The sequence below is a fragment of the Dendropsophus ebraccatus genome, chromosome 5 (assembly GCF_027789765.1).
Source record: "Dendropsophus ebraccatus isolate aDenEbr1 chromosome 5, aDenEbr1.pat, whole genome shotgun sequence".
NCBI classification, from domain to species: domain Eukaryota; kingdom Metazoa; phylum Chordata; class Amphibia; order Anura; family Hylidae; genus Dendropsophus; species Dendropsophus ebraccatus.
In genome coordinates this window covers 113,617,890-113,639,603 of record NC_091458.1, presented here as the reverse complement: position 1 = coordinate 113,639,603, position 21,714 = coordinate 113,617,890, and the positions used below count along the sequence as shown (strand labels likewise).

Here is a 21,714-nt window from a genome sequence, read left to right as displayed (position 1 = left end):
ACTACCTCTTGCTTCTCGTCAGTAGTCGAAATAGTGAAATTAAATGGAAATTGTCAAAAAACTTTTTCTCCCTTAACTAGCACCAGTACCTGACACGCCAGAAATGTGATCCCTGCTTGCCCCGTAAGTTAATGAACCTTTTAAAGTTAAAGAAGGGAAGAGTCTGCAGAAAGACAACAGCCAGGTCAGGCTTGATTGAAGTCCTAGACAATAGCCTTGTGATGATGTTCCTTTTCCCTAAGGACATCACTCAAGCCTAGCTGGGCCAGGATTAGGGTGCAGACATTCAGACTTGGTAGCATCTTTACATCCTTGACCTTTAAACACTATATTAGCATATAATACAGACAAGAAATAAATCACGGACCTTAAAGGGGTTGCCCACTTTATAGTAAAATTGTTCAGTGTACAGTATTAGTCATAGATATGACTCTTGAAAAAGGAACCGGTGCGGTTCCGAAACATGTTGGGTCTTTTTAATAATAGAACATTCCATATCTGGATACTTACCTTGTCACCATCTGTGTCGGACCTGCGCCCTATGACCCTTGTTGTGTGGTTGGAGGCTGTTTTCTTCTATTATTCCCTGGTGGAGATTGGAAGTAGCTGCGGTCCGCTGTATATGTGCTTACAAGTGTTGTGCCTCCCTGCTAACACAACTCAATCTGTGCACCCCAGTTTTTCACCCTTGTTTAGTTGATCCTCGCCATGGAGCGCTTTCCCTCTTTTTTTTCTATATAAACAGTGGGGACTAAAGAAACACATGTATAATAAACACAAAGTTACTGTTAGTTAAATATTGATTTGTTTTTAACTAATATTTTACTTAACTTTTTTTTTTATTACTTGTTATTATTTTGTTAACATTGTTCTCTTTAATCAATTCTTTCAGAGTATCGTATCCTCTAAGCAATCAAATTGAGGCAGCCTGTTTTTAATGCTGTGCCTTCTTTTTTCAGGTGTTCATCCTTTCACGCATTACACAGAGAAAGAGTGATGATGACAGTGTGATAGATTGCATGCCAAAAATCAGTTCAGAGCCTTTATCGAGCAACATATATTCAACATCTGAGAGAATTCTTCTTACTTGGCTCAATGTCCGCTATGAAAAGATGAGAAAGGTGGTGTGGAGAAATTGTAAAAAAGGTGAGCAAATTGAAATGTTTGTAGTGTTACTGTGTGGGTAGTAAATGGAAGAGAGGAGATCTGATTACAAAAACTCAAAATGAAACTTACCTCCCTGTGCTGGTTCACACCTCAGTGTAATCTCTGAAGTGTTTAACACTTTATTACCCCTTCTCTCGTATCTCTCCTTTCCCTTGTTGCCTCATTTAAAAAAAAAAAAGTGAATTGAAAATTAAAGGGCTTTTCTGATTAAAACCTACTTGTCCCCTAGCCACAGTATAGGGGACAAGTAAGAGATAGTGGTGGTGGTGGGGGGAGGTGACCTTCGTGCACTCTGTAGATCTCCAGATCAGCCCCCGACTCCTTTGTTTTCAATTGGCGGTGACCCGCGGCTCTATACATTCTCTATGGAGCCACTGGAGAGAACTGAGTACAGCACTCTCCCGAATCCTGTACTGCAGAGGTGTTCCGCCTCAGTCACTTACAGGGTTTTCTAAGCAGGATGTAACGTCATGGGGCCAGAAGATATAGGAGACCAGCAGGCAAGTAAGTATATGGGAGCACCGAGACAGGTAAATATGACTTAATTGTTATGTCCCTACAGCCGCCTACCCTCACAGTTTTTTTTTTTTTTATATTTTCCTGGAATACCCCTTTAATATCATACATACTAATGCCTCACCACTGGGTGGATCTAAGTGGTGTCTGTGAGGTCAACTGATTAGCTTAGGGTCAGGGTCAGTTTTTAAATCCTAGTCTAAAAAAATAAATCAGAAAGTTTTGTCAATAAAAAACAAAATCTTAATATTTTATGTAAAAAACCTCTTCCAGTATTTAAAAGGTCAGAGTTGTGTACACAGACGTGTGTGTTAATTCTTCTTTATTAAAATAAGCTGATGTTGATGAAATCCATCAGACTTTTAATCCAATGTAATGAAAAAATAGTGTGATGCTTACTTTAGCTTTTGATGATTGTTTACACTTTTCCCGCACACCATAGAAGTAAAGGATTGCTAATAGACAAATGGTTCATGCCAAACAAACATTGCAGCAGACTATGGGAAAATAAAGGGGCCATGGATTTTAATAGTAATCTACAGCTTCACACAGTATATAGTAGAGGTCAATGCACGATACATTACTATTTACTGGAGTGAAAAATCATACCAATATACCTTTTCACATTGCTGTAATTCAGCCACATTTTACTCTTAATTTATTATGGCTACAAAACCTCCCATTTATAAACAGAACACAAGATCTTTTTTGTGTAAATTTAATTTAATAAAACTTTATTAGCGTAGTAGTATAAAGTAGACTTTTACCCTGTTTCCCCGAAAAAAAGGCAGTGTCTCATATTAATTTTTGCTCCCAAAGAGTAATCAACACTTATTGTTGAACAACAAAAAAAAAAGAATGTTTAATATATACTGTATAGCAGTTGTCATGACAACCCAGCATAACCAGACAATCCTTCCGCGTGGATTGAGGAGGCGCACAAGACTCATAGACTGCCAGTATGACACGGAGGCTGGGTAATTTCCGCCAGTTTTACCTATTATGACAAATATCGTGGAAGCTCTTGTGTGTGCCTTGTATATAGCTATTTTTTTTTTTTTATGTGCTCCTTCTGCGGGCTACATTACACAGGATGCCTCTGGCTTTGAAAAGAGAGGGGAAATAAGTGAAGGGTTTTACAGTCTCATAATATTTCTCTATTTACAAATCTCAAGCCTTCCCATACTTATCTGCTGTATGTCCTGCAGGAAGTGGTGTTTTCTTTCCAGTCTGACACAGTGCTCTCTGCTGACTCCTCTGTCCATGTCAGGAACTGTTCAGATCAGTTGCAAATCCCCATAGAAAACCTCTCCTGCTTTGGACAGTACCTTTTACAGACTGAGATGACAGTAGAGAACACTGTGTCAGACTGGAAAGAAAATACTGCTTCCTGGTATTAGGGAAAATAGCAGCTGATAAGTACCGGAAGTCTTTAGATTTGTAAAGAGAAGTAAATTAAAAAATCTGTAGAACTTTCTAAAACCAGTTGATTTGAAAGAAAAAAAAATACTGGAGTACCCCTTCAATTCCCATTTACACTAGCCCATTGTTATGATCAGCTAATATGTAAGAGATCATATTATTGACTTATTGAGTTAAATAGGTTTTCTCGAGTAAATGTGACTAAATGTGCAAAATTAACAATGTTCAGAAATAGTAATAATAAAACACAAAAACAATAACACTGACAGCTATATTGGTTACTGTATAAAATCATGTTTTTTTCACTGCATATTAATCTTGGGACTACACAATGCAATACATGACAGCTGTATGTGAGCATTCAGGCATAAACTGAGGGACACAATGAGAAAATTGCCTTGACCATATCAAAACTGACTTCAGTAACAATTTAATGCAAATCAATCCCGCTTTACATGTGCCAGCTTCATCTTTCACCCCAAGCTCTAGGCATAGGAAGGACATTTTAAGATGTTTGTATTAGTGTTCCTCAAATCTGAAATTAAAATAAGTTACCTGACTAGAGACATCACTGGTGAATAGCACACTTTTACTGCATTATTCAATGGTTATTGGAAGTGGAGACATATACAAGCGTCCATTCCATGGTTTATAGCCTACACAATGACCATGTGGACAGTGATACTATAAATACACTGACCAATTTCATGTGCTTGTTGTATACAACATTTATTTCTTAGTGCCTCATGTGATACAGAGCTCAGTGACTTTTCATAGTACTGCAGGTAAAATTAGCTATCTCAATAGTAATGGGTAGAGCCGAGTGCAACTCGAGCATGCTTGAATCAGATAGCTCAGCATTTGAATACTGGTGGCTGACAAAGTTGGATGCAGCCTTAGGGAGTCCTGGAAAACATGGGTACAGCCATAGGTTTTATCTTTGATTTCCAGAACTCCCTAGGGCTGCATCTAACTTCTTCAGCCACTGGTTTCTGTCTTCGCTGTTTGCTTAGAGTCATGGAGGAGATTTATCAAACATGGTGTAAAGTGAAACTGGCTCAGTTGACCCTAGTAACCATTCAGATTCCGCTTTACATTCCTCACAAACTCCTTGGAAAATGAAAGGGGGAATCTGATTGGTGTTTAGGGGCAACTGAGCCAGTTTCACTTTACACCATGTTTGATAAATCTCTCCCATAGTCTTGTTGGAAGGTGAACCTTTAACTCAAGTCCTCAGCACTTCCCTCAGCTTTTTCTTTACCATGACCAGTCTTTTGTTTTATGTTCAAAATAACCATCTTGTTTTTTTTTTTTAAGCTTTTGTAGATCTGTTCCTTTGTACAAAACTGTCTCTGCGCTCCACAGGCAGTTCTTTACACCACATGGCTTTTCTCACTCTGATTTGCATTTTCAGCTGTGAGACCTAATATAAACAGGGTCCTGTGTTTCAAAATCATGTCCAAATTTACCACAGGTGACCCCAAATCAGGTGGAGAAATATCTGAAAGATATTGAGAAATGGCAGGCCCTAGAGATAAATTTCAAGCGTCACAGCAGAGGGTCCTATTACTTATGTCTATGCAAAATGTTAGTTTTTCCTTTTTAATAAATTAGCAAAAATTCTGTTTTCACTTTCTCATTATACGGTATTAGGCTATGTTCACACTACATAAGTTTCCGGCTGTAGCGCGTTCCGTGAATAAGCGGCCGGAGACTTACGTAGTTTGCGTACAATGGAAAGTATACGAAGTACGGCTGCACAGTTCACACTACGTACGAACTTACGCCCGGATCGTACGCGGCAGCGTAAAAAATGAACCAGACCATTGTTTGCGGACGAAAATGCCGTAACTTACGCCCGTAGCGTTACATGCGGTCCCGTACGTAGTGGTGATTTCTTCATTTTTGCAGCTTTTTGTGCCGATCCAAAAGGTTCTGTGGGGTGTCCGGGGCTAGGCGAAGCTTTCCAAGTAAAAGAACGCTGTCAGATCGCTACGTAGGGCGCTCGGGAAGCGTAAGTAGACTTCGGGCGTAAGTTCGCGGTCCGTACGTAGCTGGCCGCAAGTAGCGTAAATCTCCGGCCGGAGTTTACCACGTATATGTCCGGCCGCACATATACGCAGTGTGAACATAGCCTTAGGCTGCATTTACACACTCAGATAATTGACCAATTTATATGACTGATTTTTGAAGCCAAAACTAGGAACAGACTATAACCAGAGAACAGGTGATAAAGGAAAGACAGATTTCTCCTCTTCAAATCCATTCCTTGGTTTGGCTTAAAAAATCTCAGATAGGCTATGTTCACACAACGTTTTTTCAGCTCCTTTTAAAATGACATCCATCATTTTGAGTCTAAAATAACAGACGTCATTAAGCTGTCTAGCCTTCCCTTGCAATGACGGCTGCTAGGACATTATTCTAGTTAGGGCTACTAATTGGCCTTTGGATGCGGCTTAATTGAAAAGTCCAATAAATTTAAAAGGAAAAACGGAGAAAGAACAGTGAGAAAAGAAAAACTGTGTGTGCACAACTAATAAAAACGTCCACTGTTTGCAAAAGACATCCAAAAAAAATGATCATGATCATTATTTTGACGTCTGCAGTAAAAACGTCTGTTATTTAATGCATTGTGTGCATTGGACTTCCCATTGACTTCAATAGACTTTAATGCATTGCCATTGCAGTCAGTTAAATTGCGGCAAAAACTGACGTTTTTTTAGATATCAAAATCAGCACCTTTTCTTTAATTTTGAGGTTGTGTGAACATAGCCTTTAATTGGTGAATATGTGTGTATGTGTGTGTGTTAACACAGCCGTTAGGGCAGATTGATGGGGAAAACTTTTTTTCGTGTTTCAAATGCATTGTATATAGACTAATGCATTGCGTTGATCCCTCTCTTACACAGCAGAAGGCAGCATAATGCTGGTCTGATCATTTGTAACTGTGCCTTGATGATTATAATTTTCTTGAATATAGAGAAAATGGATATAATAGTTTTCAGTATAAATAAACATTTGCATTGAAGTAGTACAATGAGCGTGTCACTTTGCTTCGCATTGTTTAACTCTCTAATTCTCGGAAATCTGTTTTTTTTTTTTTTTACCATTCTACTCTGCTTTCATAATATCTTTTTTTGTTATAATTGGATTATGCATTTATTTCCAGTGATTACAGATTGACCTCCCTACAGATTGACTTTTTGAGTCTCATGGTTAAAAGATAATGCTCTCCAAAAAAAAAAAAACAGTTTGAACCAGATAATAGAAGTATTGTACATTATGAATTGTATTTATTATTATTGCTTGCCAGTGTTATCTCCGAGAAGCAAATGAAGTCTATATTGTAGGGTTATGAGAATGGCTGTGGCTATAAGCCATCTTACAGCTTAGATTTTCTATTCAGACACCTGTAATTAGTTTTGTGTGTATTTGAGATATTGCTTCTCCATTCTCACACAAGGTTCAGTGCTGTCATCTTATTGGTTTATTCATACAGTATTGGAAGCTTGATTTTATTCATTCTTATAAGAAAACAGTAGTTGTTAGGCAGTGAAAGGATCATGGTTCCAGTCCATTGTTTTCTGAACATTATCACTCTGCTCAAAAAATTAATATGTGTCACTTAGCATTGTGTGGCACATTCATTATCAGAAACCAGCGCTCTGCATAATCTATAGAAGTTCTTCTACCTCCAGTCTATGGTTTTATTTGTTTAAAGAGAATCTGTCAGCACTTTTGACCCCAATTTAAACCTCTGACAGTGCCAAATAAATGACACAGGAAGAAGTTTAAGCGTGTTAATGTTAAAGGGGTTATCCAGCGCTACAAAATATGGCCGCTTTCTTCCAGAGACAGCACCACGCTTGTCTCCAGGTAAGGTGTTGTTTGCAATTAAGCTCCATTGACTTCAATGGAACTGAGTTACAAACCCCACCTAAACTGGAGACAAGAGTGATACTGTCTCTAAAAGAAAGCGGCCATGTTTATGTAGGGCTGGATAACACCTTTAATAGGAGTAGTATAACTGAGAAAAAGTAGTTACACTCATTTATCAGCCAGATTAGATGGTAAGTGTTGGTGATCTGCTTCTAGCAATTGATCATTCCCTGCATGTAAAAATGGATGTACTGTAGTTACCGATGCGTAACTGGAACTTGGCACTGTCAGGCAAGTAAGTTTAACTGCTTAAAAGTCTGGCTATTTAAAAAATCTGGCAGGGGGGAATTTGATAACTAGTGCCCACCCTCCCTGTGCCTGTGGTCATCGGAGGGACCTGCCGGCGACTGCCGGATTTTCAAAATGGCGGGACTTCTCCTTTAAGTCAGCCCAAAATGCAGTGGGGCTCGATAATCCCTTTCCTTGGGTTTGAGACAGGGAACTCCTTTAAGCACCTCCCCTCCATTCTAGAGTGACTAGTCTTGTGGTTCCCTGTGTCATAGGATGTGCTGTACAAATCACAAGCATGCTGTGCAATTGGGCACAGGAGACCACATACCATGAAGTAGTCTATGTAAGGCTGGGTTCACACTACGTATATTTCAGTCAGTATATGTATATTTCAGTCAGTATTGCAACCAAAACCAGGAGTGAATTAAAAACACAGAAAGGATCTGTTCACACAATGTTGAAATTGAGTGGATGGCCGCCATATAATGGCAAATATTTGCTGTTATTTTAAAACAACGGCTGTTATATTGAAATAATGGCCGTTATTTACTGTTATATGGCGGCCATCTACTCAATTTCAACATTGTGTGAACAGATCCTTTCTGTGTTTTTAATCCACTCCTGGTTTTGGTTGCAATACTGACTGAAATATACTGACTGAAATATACGTAGTGTGAACGCAGCCTAAATCTGTATGGTCTAGAGCAGGCATGTCCAAAGTTCGTCCGGAGGGCCATTTGCGGCCCGCGTTCCGAACTTTTACGGCCCCCCAGGTATCCAGCTTGCTATTATCTGCCTGTGTTATAAAGCATATAGCATGTAGCATGTAAAATGGTCGGCCCTCGCACATGTTCACTTCATCAAATTTGGCACTCTTCGAAAAAAGTTTGGACATGCCTGGTCTAGAGGAAAGGAGGGACATGTTTTTCTTAAGAAACTGGACATAAGAACAAGAGAACACAATCTGAGGTTAGTTGGGGGAAACATCAGAAGCAATGTGAGAAAATATTACTTTACTGAAAGATTAGTAGATGATTGAAACAAGCTGGTTATTAAAGGAGAAGTCCCATGAAACTAAAAAATGACAGAAAGGCAAGAGGGTGCGCAATCATAATAAACAAAGTATACTTACCCGTTCCAAGTGGCCTCTCCAACCCTTACAGGATTTGCACTTTATATACTCTTATAGCTTTCTTAGCAATAATATAATTTAAAAGTTAAAGAATTCATACTTACAAATGCATTTTTTTGAGTCTAGGTGACATACCACCCACAAGATGGATTATGAACTTTGATAAAGACCTTTTAGATGGGCTTGTTCTCACTGCCCAGGTGGCAGCGTATTGCCCATATCTTGTGAGTACTAATTTTCTTATAGTAAGTACAGTATGTCCTCTTTTTTGTAAATTTTAAAGAAAAATGTGTTGTTGTTTTTTTTATTGTTTTTTTTTTTTTTTCAGATTTCAACGCATTTCATCAACATGTACACTAACCCCGAGACCCCAGAGCAATGCCTGCACAATTGCCTGATTCTAGTCAGTGCATTCCGGACTGTCAATCTTAACATAGACATACAGGTGATTTTTCAACTGCCCTATGAAAAGTTACTCTCTCAGCAATGCACAAAATGGAATAATTTTTCCTTATTGTTAGAACTGTCATTGTTCCCTTAATACCAAGGTTGTTTTTATTCGGCTTCATGCTAATTGCTAATTCTCCAAAGAAATAATTTGACACCCAATACATAAATTGAACTGAACAACGCTGAACATTTGTCCTTCTTCACATTGTACAGATACTTTTTTTTTTTAATTATACTGTATGCTAATCCCACTGCAAAAATGATGTGGATCAGTCACCATAATATTCTATTCCTATTTAAAGGGGATTTCTAAGCAAATGTGACTAATTTCTCTTCCTCTGAATAGGCCACCAATGGCTGATGGTGGGTGAGGTGCTAATAGGCCATCAGTCACGTTTTCCTAGAAAAATCCTTTAAAAGGCTTTGCCAATTAAAATTATTTAAAAATTAATATCTGTCCCCTTGTATAGGGTAAGGGAATAAGTGTGAAATTGCAGGGGGTCCTTTGCTGGTATTGTTACACTAACCTGTTGCTATGTTCGATAGCACATGTGGTGTTGAAGATGAGGTTAGTTTTCTTACCTTGATCCTCAGTGCCATTTTGATGATATTTTTACTTTTATTCAATGTGCAAACGATGTGCCCCTCCTAATGAATAATGGGGCAGTGTTCTGCAGTGATGAGCGCCAGAGTGACGTCACTGCAGAGCGATGTCATCTTATTCATTTGGAGGGACAAGGTGGATCGGTGAATATATGAGGTACATTCACGCACACAGGATCTGCAGCAGATATAAAGGTTCTGGACTTGATGCAGTGTTACAGCATTTAGTTACGTTGATATCTGCGACATCAAATCTGCTGCAGATCCTGTATGTGTAAATTGACCCTAACGCTATGTTCACATTACGTAAGAGACCGGCTGTTCCATGACCCGGCCGGGTCACGGAATGACCAGTCTCTTCAAAGATCATCCCGGACAGTACTGCAGTAACGGCCGGATGATCTTTTCTGCCGCAGGGTTCTGATGCGGGTGCATCAGCGTGCGCCCGCATCAGAACTCTCATAGCACACAGTGAAGCAAGCGGCCGGAGCCACTCGCTTCATTGTGTGAACTGACAGGTCTTTCTGCGGCTGCAATTCAGTTAATTGCAGCCGCAGAAAACTGACATGTCAGTTCTTTGCGGCTCTGCATGGGATCCCGGCCGAAGCGTATACGATGTGTATACGCTCCAGCCGGGATCCCATAGAAGATAGGGCAGTGTGTTCCAGCGTACAAAGTACGGCCTTTGATGTCGATGGCAACAACAACGGCCGTACTTTTACGCTGTGTGAACATAGCCTAAATCTGTAAACGTATGATATATAGTCTTGATAAAGGAGGGTAGCCAGTTTAATGATATTTTGTGTACTGTTTACATTCAATATACATTTTATCTTCCATGCAGGCCACAGACATATGTGATCCAAATCCAGTGACAATGCTAATGCTGTGTGTGTATCTGCATGAAAGACTTCCTCTTTATGTGCCTAAGAAAACAATTACTTTTGATGGGGCTCTTCACCAAACAATTTCACGCCAGGTAACAAAGCATCTATTAGTAGTATCAAGTCAATTTTCAAAGTAATGGACAGTAACATAAAGTACAACATTTGAGCCTAGGAGCTTCTAACTATGCCTCTTATTGTCTGTATTTATTTCTGCCTAGGGTGGCTTGTGAGGTACTTTAAAAGAGGAGCCTCATTCTTAAAGGAGGCTTGACAAAAGGATTCCTGCTGTATAGTATGAGTTTGTTTCCTGAGCGCTATACACTATGGGCAAACCAAATAATAGTTAAAGGTTTGTACAGAAGTGATTCAGGGGCAACCACTGAGGCTGTCATCTGGGATCATGTACAGTAATTTGACTCTTGACCAGAGACAGTACAGATTTTTCTCACTGTTTTGATGTAGACTGTTCACTTGGAACCTGGCTAACTCGGAAATAGAGATAGAAAGCCATTCAAGGGGTCAAGATTTCCAATTTCCAGACATGACACATTCATTTTGTAAGAAGCCCAATTTCTTTCAAGTCAGCACTCATCACTTTTAGATGATAAAAAAAGAAAGCACTTACAGACCCCTATTGATATTTTAGCTATCAGTCATTTTATTTCCAGGCTTGATGTTCGGTAGCAGCTTTTATCTCTGTAAGCTTAAGAAGATTCATGAATTTTACACATTTATTTATTGGTGATTTAGGCCAGAAAATGTGCCTTAATTCTTCACTAAATGTATGATATGTTATTATAATAGATGCTGTGTACACCTACATTCACTGTACAGGTCCCCAAAAGGGTAATTGCACATTATTAATCAATTCAACCCATTTTGCCACTACTCTTACCTTGTCAAAAAAACTGTTTTTGGAAGAATAGGATGGTTTTTCAGTCAAGGCAGAAGTGGATTCAAAAGGAATGGGACATATAAAGGATTAGCCCAAAAACCGCAGTGACAGATTTTTTTTTAATTTTTTTTTTAAGTAGGTAGTAGAGCAAAAAAGCTGGCCAATGAGGATGGTGCTGCCCAGTAACTCCACAGAAGGAATAGATGTAGTTTATGAGAATTTGAGTAAATAATAGAAGCAATAATTAGAGATGAGCGAATCGGGTTCGGGTTCGAGTCGATCCGAACCCGAACTTTAGGCATTTGAGTAGTGGTGGCTGCTGAACTTGGATAAAGCTCTAAGGTCGTCTGGAAAACATAGATACAGCCAAAGACTATATCCATGTTTTCCACATAGCCTTAGGGCTTTATCCAACTTCAGCAGCCACCGCTAATCAAATGCCGAAAGTTCGGGTTTGGATCGACTCGAGCATGCTCGAGGTTCGCTCAACTTTAGCAATAATCCAAGAATGACGGGTTTCGAAAACTCCAACTCCCTTCATCAGATCCAGTAATTTCAGCTTTTTTTTCAGAGATACTATAGGGGAAATTTATTGAGGGCTTTGTGCCTATTTTTAGGTGAATAATTGGATTTTTCACCCATTTATGGTCTAAGTTCTATTTATGAACCAGTATTCGACAGGTGAATTTTAAAAAATCTGTTTTAAGTACTTACCCAAAAATTAGCATAATCCATAATACCTGAGGATGGATGGTGGGATAGTAGGATTTATCTGAGCACTGTGGTCAACCAAATTTATCTCCATCTCTTTATACCTAATCCTTTTTACCATTCCTGAAATGTGGAACAGACTGTTTAGAGCGTGGCAGCGCCCACATCTAATTTGTGGAAATAGTCAAGCTATCATGGGCCAAAATGGGCCAATATTCCTAAGCCACAAGGGGTTGTGGTGGTTCTGAAGATTGAAGAAGGTCCAACACACTGGTAGATGAGTGTCTCTAATACAGTGACCATTCAATGTAAATCTTTAGTAGGGTTTTACAGTATTTTTTTCTCCCAACAATTAAGTTGATATGGCCACACGTGAGCAGCATTTTTTATTGCTGGTATTCAATCAAATTCTGTCAGTACCTCACCTATACACAACTGCTGATCAATAGTCTGACCTTTGTAATTGTATGTTGTTGGAATAGGTTCGTCTGAAAAATCCAAGCAGCAAACCATTAGCGTACCAGCCTACAATTGTAGGTCGAGAGTCATCTGATTTCTCATTGCCTAAAGGAAACACAATAATGATTGCCCCAAAGTAAGTAACCTTTTTCATTGTCTTCATTGAAAGTGACAGCTCAGACAGCCTGAGTATGGAATATACAAATGTTACATATTAATTATGAATAATAAGGACCTCATTTGTACCAGGGGAAATCCAGATGTTTACATAATTCATACATGGTAAATACTATACACACATTAATTGGCTATGTTAGCTGTCTTTTTTAGTTTATATAGGGGCTAATCTGTGGCTTTCATTTTCTGTATATTTGCTGAAGTTTTCTCCAGCTTAAAAACAATTAGTATTGTTTGACTTCTGATGCTTGGATACCTTGATATGAGACCGCAATAGCTTGAGCAATGTGCTTTGACATGTAAAGCATGTATAAATTTACTGTGTTCTCCCATTGCGCATACATTATCATGCGACCCATATTACATCATCCTTTATACTCAAAACTGAAGTTGACAGGGAGTAAAAGCTGGGTCAGAGCTCACTTCCTTGTCAACGTGGCAGTCATCTTGCTCTTGACCTTGTTCCACTTTTTTCTTTACACAAGAAGAAAAGCAGTGTTGACCTCCTTTCCCTCCTTCATCTTTCTTTATTGTTCCTTGGCTGTCTTATTCCTGGAGCAGTACTTAATTCTTAATCCTCTAAAATGACTTGAAGTATTGAAACACATTTTGTATCCTTGGAGATAAATGTATGACATGTCACAAGAAGCGACTAGCTTTCAAAAAAGGAAATGGTGTTGGAATTCCCTGTTAATAAAAGTGGAGATAGGAAAAAGAGCCAGTATCATGTAAATGTAAAAAAATATCATGTATGTTTGAGGCAAAATAACAGCCGTTTGACAATGATGGAAGTTAATCAGGATCACGATTGACGGCCATCATTGTAAAATAACGTCCGTTACTTTTTGAAACAACAGCTGTTCTTTTGCATAAAAAGACAATGTGGGAACAAAGCCTTAAGATGTAAAAGGGGTTGTACGGGATTTTTCAATAAACTAGCATTGCATTGACTTCTGTGGGTGTTGTATATTCTACATACCCTTTTCTTTACTTCCTGTGATGTCACACCTCCTGTCTGTGTCCTGTTCCTGCCAGTGAGGAAACAGTAAGTCCTCAGGTGGGTGGAGTTATGTGTCCACATTCTGTTAGCCCCACCCCTGTAGGAGGAGGATTATATGTCATCCTGGAGCTGCTGAGTGGGGAATGTCAGCACTGATTCTGTAGTGTGAACGGCCCTAACAAAGGTTGGGCTTTACTCTGTGTGGTGACCTGTGACCTCTGCACGGCCTGTGTACATCCTTTCTCCTTCTCATCCTCCCCATGCAGCTGCAGTTCTTTGGTAAGATTCTCTCTTCTGTCTATCTCCTCTATCTATCTATCTATCCATCTATTCTATCTACCCATCTAATTCCTCTCTCTCGCGGTATGGGGTACAACTAAAAGTTCTGTGCTATATAGTGTTGTTGATCACAGTACTTTTAGGGGGTGACCCAACAGCTTACACACTAGGAGGACTAGGACTGGGGGTGACACAAGAGCTTATATACTAGGAGGACTGGAGGGTGACACAAGAACTTACACCAGGAGGACTGAGGGGTGACACAACAGCTTACACAATAGGAGAAGTGGGGGTGACACGAGCTTTCACACTAGGAGAACTGGGGGTGACATGAGCTTGTACACGAGGAGGATTGGGGGGGGGGTGGCACAAGAGCTTACACACTAGCAGGACTGTGGGGTGACGAGGTTACACTAGGAGGACTGGGAGTGACACGAGCTTACACACTAGCAGGACTGTGGGGTGACGAGGTTACACTAGGAGGACTGGGGTGGTGACACAAGAGCTTACACATTAGCAGGACTGAGGGGTGACGAGGTTACACACTAGGAGGACTGGGGGTGACACAAGAGCATACACACTAGCAGGACTGAGGGGTGATGAGGTTACACACTAGGAGGACTGGGGTGGTGACACAAGAGCTTACACACTAGCAGGACTGTGGGGTGACGAGGTTACACACTAGGAGGACTGGGGGTGACACAAGAGGCATTAAGTGCTTTATTTGTATGCACCTCAGTGTGCTGGTGTGGTTTGCTTCTTGGGGGGCCCAGGCACATTTTTTGCACAGGGGCCCTATGCAGTCTGTGTCTGCCCCTGACTCCCATCATCCATAGGAATGATCTAATAATATAACTACACGGTCAATTCGAATTCCACGCTGCTTTCCTTTCAGAAGCAAACCTGCTGTTTCCATACAACCTGTAATCTTTGTCTCATTTATAGACTATATATTGCTGTAAATGGCTCACCTCTATATGATGACCGAGTCCATAGTATTGACAGGGAGTTTGAAATAAAGAGTGCAAACCCGATATTTATACGGTATAACCTAAATGTAACTTATGAAACTCCTAATATATTTTTTTTTACTGGTTCATGGAGTGCATGCACTTCATGGCTGTGTGAAGGCACGTGAAATCCCTGCAGCCCTGTAATACAAGTTATAGGCGCTCCATGTGCCGACTACTCACCCGGAATAAATAACACTCTCATAATACAGCAGCTATTGGAGCATGATGTAATTTTTTTTCAGAAAATACATCTCATTGGCTCTTAATGACATTGGCGGTATAGATATAGTAGGGCTCCAAACACTCTGTAGGGGCCATATTATGATTCTGTACTGCTTATATGGTTTTAGGTTCAATTGAGATGTAATACCGTACTTTGCATCAGCCATAAATGTGAGTTATTGCAGTTCATAACCGTTGTATGAATAATAAGCTAGCTTGTTGGCTTTAAGGGATAGCAGAATTAAATTAATAGGTATATAGTTCATGAGGCTGAAGGCAATACCGTTAGTACAATCACATTTTGACTGAACATATGAATTAGTTGCCTTGTATGAGTCATTCAGTATTAATAAGCCCTATTTATAAGTGACCGCATCTAAAGTACAGATTGCTTATCCTGTCTAAGTTGTCATTGTCAGCAGTAGGCCAGCCATTAACTCTTTGACCTCAGAAATAATTACGTCGGATAGCAGGTGAGCTTGGATAGACAGCCTTCCTACTTGGAACAATTTTTTTGGGAATATGACAAACTTTTCACATAAATGTAATGAGTCCATTATTGATTGTGAATTGCTGCTTTTTCTTCAACTTACATCAGCCAACTATAAATTTACTTGTACTTAGTTGTCAGTAATGAATTTTGGTACAAAGCATAATATAATTTAAAATAACAGCTTACATTTTTGACAAGTTAATACCTTGCTTGTTTTTTTCCTCCCCTTTCCATTTCAGTGGCTTCTCAGCACCTTATAGTTTGGGGAGAAAACTCTTTTCATATTTAACTGTCATTACAGAATGTCAGCGCTAATTTGGCAGAAGAAATTGAGGGAAAATGATTTGAACTGTTGGTGATGCATGCAGAATTGCTGCACTGCACAGCCCTTTATTATAGTTAAATGCTTTTTGATGTACAGTATTTCCATTTGGTTTGTTTCCAGCGGGAGAGTAACAAAACATTTCAAATTGGTTCCAGGCTGGCATTAGATTTTGTATTACAGGAACAGCGCTGCTGATGTGACCATTTCATTCTGACTGGTCGGAGTCCTTCCACTCAGCAGGATGAATGATAGGAGGATGCAGCTCCTGTCATAATATGTATCAATATATTTTATAAGCTTGTCCTCAGATGCCTATAAGCACTAGACTATAGAAAGGCTATTCACATCACTGGCAGGAATCCCAAAAAGAATATCTATGTATATTACAGAGGCATCAGTAACAGGCTTTATATAATATTAGGGGTTGATGTGAGGTAAGTGACGCCTCAAACAATTAGTAGTTTTAAGGTTATTTTATACAGTGAAATAGCTATGGCTATGGTCACATTTCTATGGACCCACACAGTAAACAAGGCAGTAATACCACATGGTTGTACCTTTGGTTTCCACGCTGTTTTATCAAAGTGTTTCTGTCCTTTGTAAGAACTTTGAAGTGCAATAACTTTGACATGGATGCCGCTGTGTATGTTTATTCTACTGGATGCTGTCGGATTACTTCTCACTTGATGGCATACTGTTTCTGTTAGGGATTGGAGATCCTCTGGCGAGAGTCCCACTTCTATGTCTACAAAGGCATTATTCCATACTTCTCAGACTGGTTCTGTTGGACTTCTGATATATGTCATCAGACTTGTCAAAGGGTACTGATCGCAGCAGATTTCACTGCTCCGCTCCCTGCTCATTTAAAGATTTGACTCTTTTGTTTCATTGACTGTAATGAAGAGAAATAGTTGCATTTGGTTGACATCTGGGAAGAGACTTGTGCTGTCGCCCGTTCTGGATCTGATTACATGTCAAAAGTTATTACAAATGAGAGTAACACTTTAAAGACACATTTCTAGAAAGGGTTCCTGGAATTGTTTTCTGTTGAATTCTTCATTCTCTGCACCTTACAACCTCATATGTGGCAGTGCAGTTTCAGTTTCATCTCATTAAGTGTGAAGTGCATGGGGCTAAATTGGTAGGATAACCAAACCATAGGCGAAAAAGCCTCTGTCACATATATTTAGAATTTTTGTACCCTGGGCCTTTGTTGAATGACACCAAATCCAACAATTCTGTGATATAATTGAAGGCTTGCTTAGAATGATAGATCTTACTTATACTAGTGTGAATGTAAAGCAGAGGACACAGAGTGGCCATAAATCATATATTGTAGCATCTTTTGCTACACACCACTCCCTTCACATCTGTTCTGTGCTGTTGCTCCATTGACTCCAGGTGGACACAGTTGTGGAATGCAAGACAGTAAGGACTAGGAATGCAGTAATTACTATATGACTATTATAGAGAGGTATATAGTACAATTTATTGGTACTCCTATACACTGCAGATTTTCTGCATGCAAACCCCATTTATGGATTTTAAGCTCAGGCAACAGAAAAACTAGAATCAGCTCTAGAAAAGGCCCAACACAACTTCTTGGAGCTGTGATGTTTTTAATATTTTTATTTATACAGGAATGCACAAAGATATAATAACAGAACAGTGGGATTAGTTTTTCTTTGTTATTAAATGCATAAATTGCATTCCCTTGCATCCCCTTTGAGGAACTATATTTTTTAAGAACTCTTAATTTCTTCCTTAAATGGAGAGAAACATGGATAGTTAAAAATAAATAATGCTAACCATATAAAATAAAATTGTTCTCACCTGTTAAATTGCTGGAAATTCCAACAACAAAGCTTTGACAGTGACTGTAGAAAGACTCCACCTAGTGGTGGCTGCAGGAAGCCAGAGTATTTTGTTTTTCTGATTCAGACCTTGTACTGTTGTTGAAACACCACAGGTGTGTCCATTTATTGAAAGTCCAAAATCTTCAGATGGCTACTTGTAGTATTGTTCAAGTTTTTAAAGAGGATGTTCAACTCTAATGGAAAAAAAACAAAAACAGGCTGGCATAGTGACTACTGCTTACCCAAGTCCCCCTGGCAAATTTTGCTGTGATCTGCTCTTTTTTGGGGCCACAGTGAAGTCTTTTCTATCCAGGCATCTTCTCTTCACTTCCTTGTCCTGATGATGTGCCCACCCACTGTCTCAGACTACATGGACCAGCATGCTATGCAAGCCAGAGCCAGCCCCCTGCTGCTAATGTCTCCCACATTTCTTCTAGTTACCTCCCCCTGCCCAGTGATGCTACTGACTGCAGGTACTCTCTATGTAAGGCAGTGTATCTTATCTAATATACTGCTGTTTGCTTATAACAGTCAATTACTATACTTATTGCAGCTGCTTGCAGCATTGGGTCACACAGACATATGGATCCTGCAGCTGCTGCTGGACTGCATGCACTGGGACTGAGCAGGGGTGGGGGTCAGGCCTTGTCCTCACCTACAGTAAGCCCTGCTCTCCCTTTCTGCTTCATCAGCATCTGGCTGCCCAGCCCCTTGTCTTCTGAGCCCGGAGAGGAGGAGGGCCAGACACAAGTTACAAGTGGGCATGCTTCCTGCCCCATCCATCCCCATCTGTGTTACACCTTCAGCTCTTCTAGACATAGAGGGTAACACATTAAGCTCTGCTACATGTGTGGGGGGATGGGGTGGTGGTGACACATTCAGCTCTGCTACATCTGGGGGTGGTGACACATTCAGCTCTGCTACTGTATATCTGAGTGGTGGTGACACATTCAGCTCTGCTACATTTGGGGGTGGTGACACATTCAGCTCTGCTACTGTATATCTGGGTGGTGGTGACACATTCAGCTCTGCTACATGTGGGGGTGGTGACACATTCAGCTCTGCTACTGTATATCTGGGTGGTGGTGCCACATTCAGCTCTGCTACATCTGGACGCTGGTGCCACATTCAGCACTGCTATATCTGGGGAGCCGTTCAGCAGCTATGGGGGGGGGGGGTTCTATTGGCTGAGACAGTGCATGTGATGAAGGTCCTGCAGAGCTCTGTTATTGGCCAGATAGGAACATGTGACAATTGGACCAATCAGAATGCATATGCAGATTAGCCATGTGGAGCAAGTGCTGCCTAGTGTCGGGAAGTCACCGTGTAACGTATTGGCACAAAATGGTGCCCTGTAAGCTAGTGGTGTCGACAGTAATTGCAAACTTTAGAACTACATGACTTCCTGGGCTGCAGGAAAGGGATGAAAGTGCAGGAAATAGCTAGAACTGGTACTAGAAGCACATGTGAGTAATGTATAACTTGGGGAAAGGGAGAGAATGGAGAGAAAAAGATTTAAACCAGACAACCCCTTTAAGGTAAAATTATACATGGAGTTACAGAAAATTCCTTTTGTAATTTTTGTGATTCTGTATGACATTCTTATGTGTTAAGCCATAAATGAATAAAATAAAGTTTTCACATGTTAGAGGTCAAAACTTGAATCATTTTCTATGACTTACTTTTAATGCTTATCTCTCATGGGACTGAGCTCATCACTGAAATACTGCTGAGACAGTAATGACTTTTCGAGCAGAAGCTGCCTGTATTTCTGGCTTCTTCCCAAGTACTGCTGCTCATCAAAGTAATCTCGAATATGAACAAATTATTTTATCTCCCTTTTAAACTATAAAAAAAAGTGCCATCATAAAGATCTATTATGTATAATATTTATAGATCACATACCATATATCAGGCTTGGGAATTGTAAATTACTCATTTGACAGACAAAAGATAGCATACAAATACAGTATATACAATCAATTCTATTAGAGGGTGTAACTATAAAAGGCTAGGCCCCATAGCAAACAGGCTTTGAATGAGTTTCCTCATATAGTTTTTAATATTCTGTAATATGTTTTTTTTTCTACTACTTTTAAACAATTATTGAACATTTGATTGAACAAAAATAGCTGTTCATTGACATAGCTGTATGCGGGCTGTTTTTTTTTAGAGTAGAGTTTATATTTAAGGCCTACTCCAAAAACCCTGCAAAATCAAGCCATGGCTTATTTTTGGGGTAGGGCTTATTTTTTGGGTAGGGCTTATTTTTGGGGTTGGGCTTATTTTGGAGAAACAGGGTAGTACATGAGCCAAACCTGCAGTGTGCCTTTGAATACTGATCCTTTAATTGTGCTTTTGTAGCATATACTCTGTTCTTCAGACTGCTACTTTCAAACATTACTTTTTGGTGTCAGTACTATAGTGTTATCTAAAATAATAAATTACAGTAACTGTATATGTGCCTGTACCCTGTATCATGATCATGTCAGAATTTTTTTTTTAGGCCCAGTCACCCCATAACACTTATATTCAGTCTTATATAGTATAGTATACAGGTAGACACAGGTATACAGGATGGATGGGGCTGTACTATTTCAGTAATCCAATTCAGGAATAGTAATAATAAATCTGAATATCTATTTTGCAGAAGCCAAGTGGATGTGACTGTAGAGTATAGGAGTCGATTCCTACACTCAGCTGAAGCAACCATGTTACTGGTATCTAAACCTGCCAATGCAGCAGCTACATTGTCTTTCTCTCTTCAGTCAAGATTGACTGATTTAGTCCCAACGGTAAGTATATATTTTTACTTATACCTCAGGGTACAGAATATGTTAAGATTAATTACCTTTTACACAGGGCTGTATTTATCACTAGGCAGTCATGGTCCAGTGCCTAGGGCAGCTCCTTGCAGGGGGCAGCACTAGGGAGCAGGGGGGGGGAAGAAAACCTTTAGCCTCCCACCTCCTGTTTAGACTTGACAGTAAATCTGAGGTCTTTGCGGGGGGGGGGGGGGGGGGGGGTGTTTATGGTAGTCCCTAGTAGTCATGTGCTGTTACCAGGATTATTGGCCATACCCCTATTGGTAGTCTGGCTTTGGCTGCATGTGGTAGCGTACAGTAAATGTTGGAATGCGGCCTGAGACTGATCAAATATCAATATCATGTTCAGAAACTAGAAAATTATTATGCTAATTGGGGAGTGAAGACGGGGAGTCTGCAGGTTTAGTGCCTAGGGTAGTGCCTGGTAATACCGTTCTGCTTTTATCTGTATTGCTAGGATACAAAGAAGTCGTTTTACGGAAATATTAACCTAAATGAACAGAGATTTTATATTCTGGTAATAGTGGACAGAATTAAAGGGGTTATCTAGGATTTCAAAAACATAGGCCCAGGTTTATCAAACTGTGTAAAACAGACACTGGTGTAAACTGTCCAAAGGAACCAATCACAGCTCAGCTTTTATTTTACCAGAGCTGAAAGCTGAGCTCTAATTGGTTGATATAGGCAGTGTACACCAGTTTCTATCCACACACACACACTTTGATAAATCTGAGCCATAGTTACTTACCTCCAAAAACAGAGCCACACCTGTCCCCAGGAGGGATGTATTATTATATTACAGCTCTATTCACCTCATTGAAATTGAGCTGCAATACCACACACAGACTGAAGACAAGAGTGGTGCTTTTTCTGGAAGAAAGCAGCTATGTTTTTTCCTAACCCTGGAGATAAAGTTGCGCAGTTTATGTGAAGTCACTTCACACTATGCAGAAAATACAAAATGTTCAGCAGGTTTTTGTATACTGAAAGGTGTATGAACTAACCAACAATAAGAAATATTCCAACAAACAGTGTTATGTAAATGTCGCCTGATCCATCGTGTGCTACAAATAGGAAAAGGGTAATATGAGTCTGAGGATGAGAGGAAGTTG

The 21,714-nt window shown here is 39.8% G+C and overlaps 1 protein-coding gene across 3 annotated transcripts in view; it reads left to right on the top strand.

The window, feature by feature from the left end:
• The window catches only part of CFAP47 (cilia and flagella associated protein 47), a 313,997-nt gene that overhangs the window by 118,873 nt on the left and 173,410 nt on the right, over positions 1–21,714 (top strand). For all 3 annotated transcript variants that reach the window (XM_069971016.1, XM_069971013.1, XM_069971015.1), the window contains exons 34-39: positions 960–1,146; positions 8,534–8,631; positions 8,736–8,852; positions 10,305–10,439; positions 12,436–12,548; positions 20,428–20,572. In XM_069971016.1, coding sequence (XP_069827117.1) covers positions 960–1,146; positions 8,534–8,631; positions 8,736–8,852; positions 10,305–10,439; positions 12,436–12,548; positions 20,428–20,572 — 795 coding nt within the window. The remainder of the gene's footprint in view (positions 1–959; positions 1,147–8,533; positions 8,632–8,735; positions 8,853–10,304; positions 10,440–12,435; positions 12,549–20,427; positions 20,573–21,714) is intronic.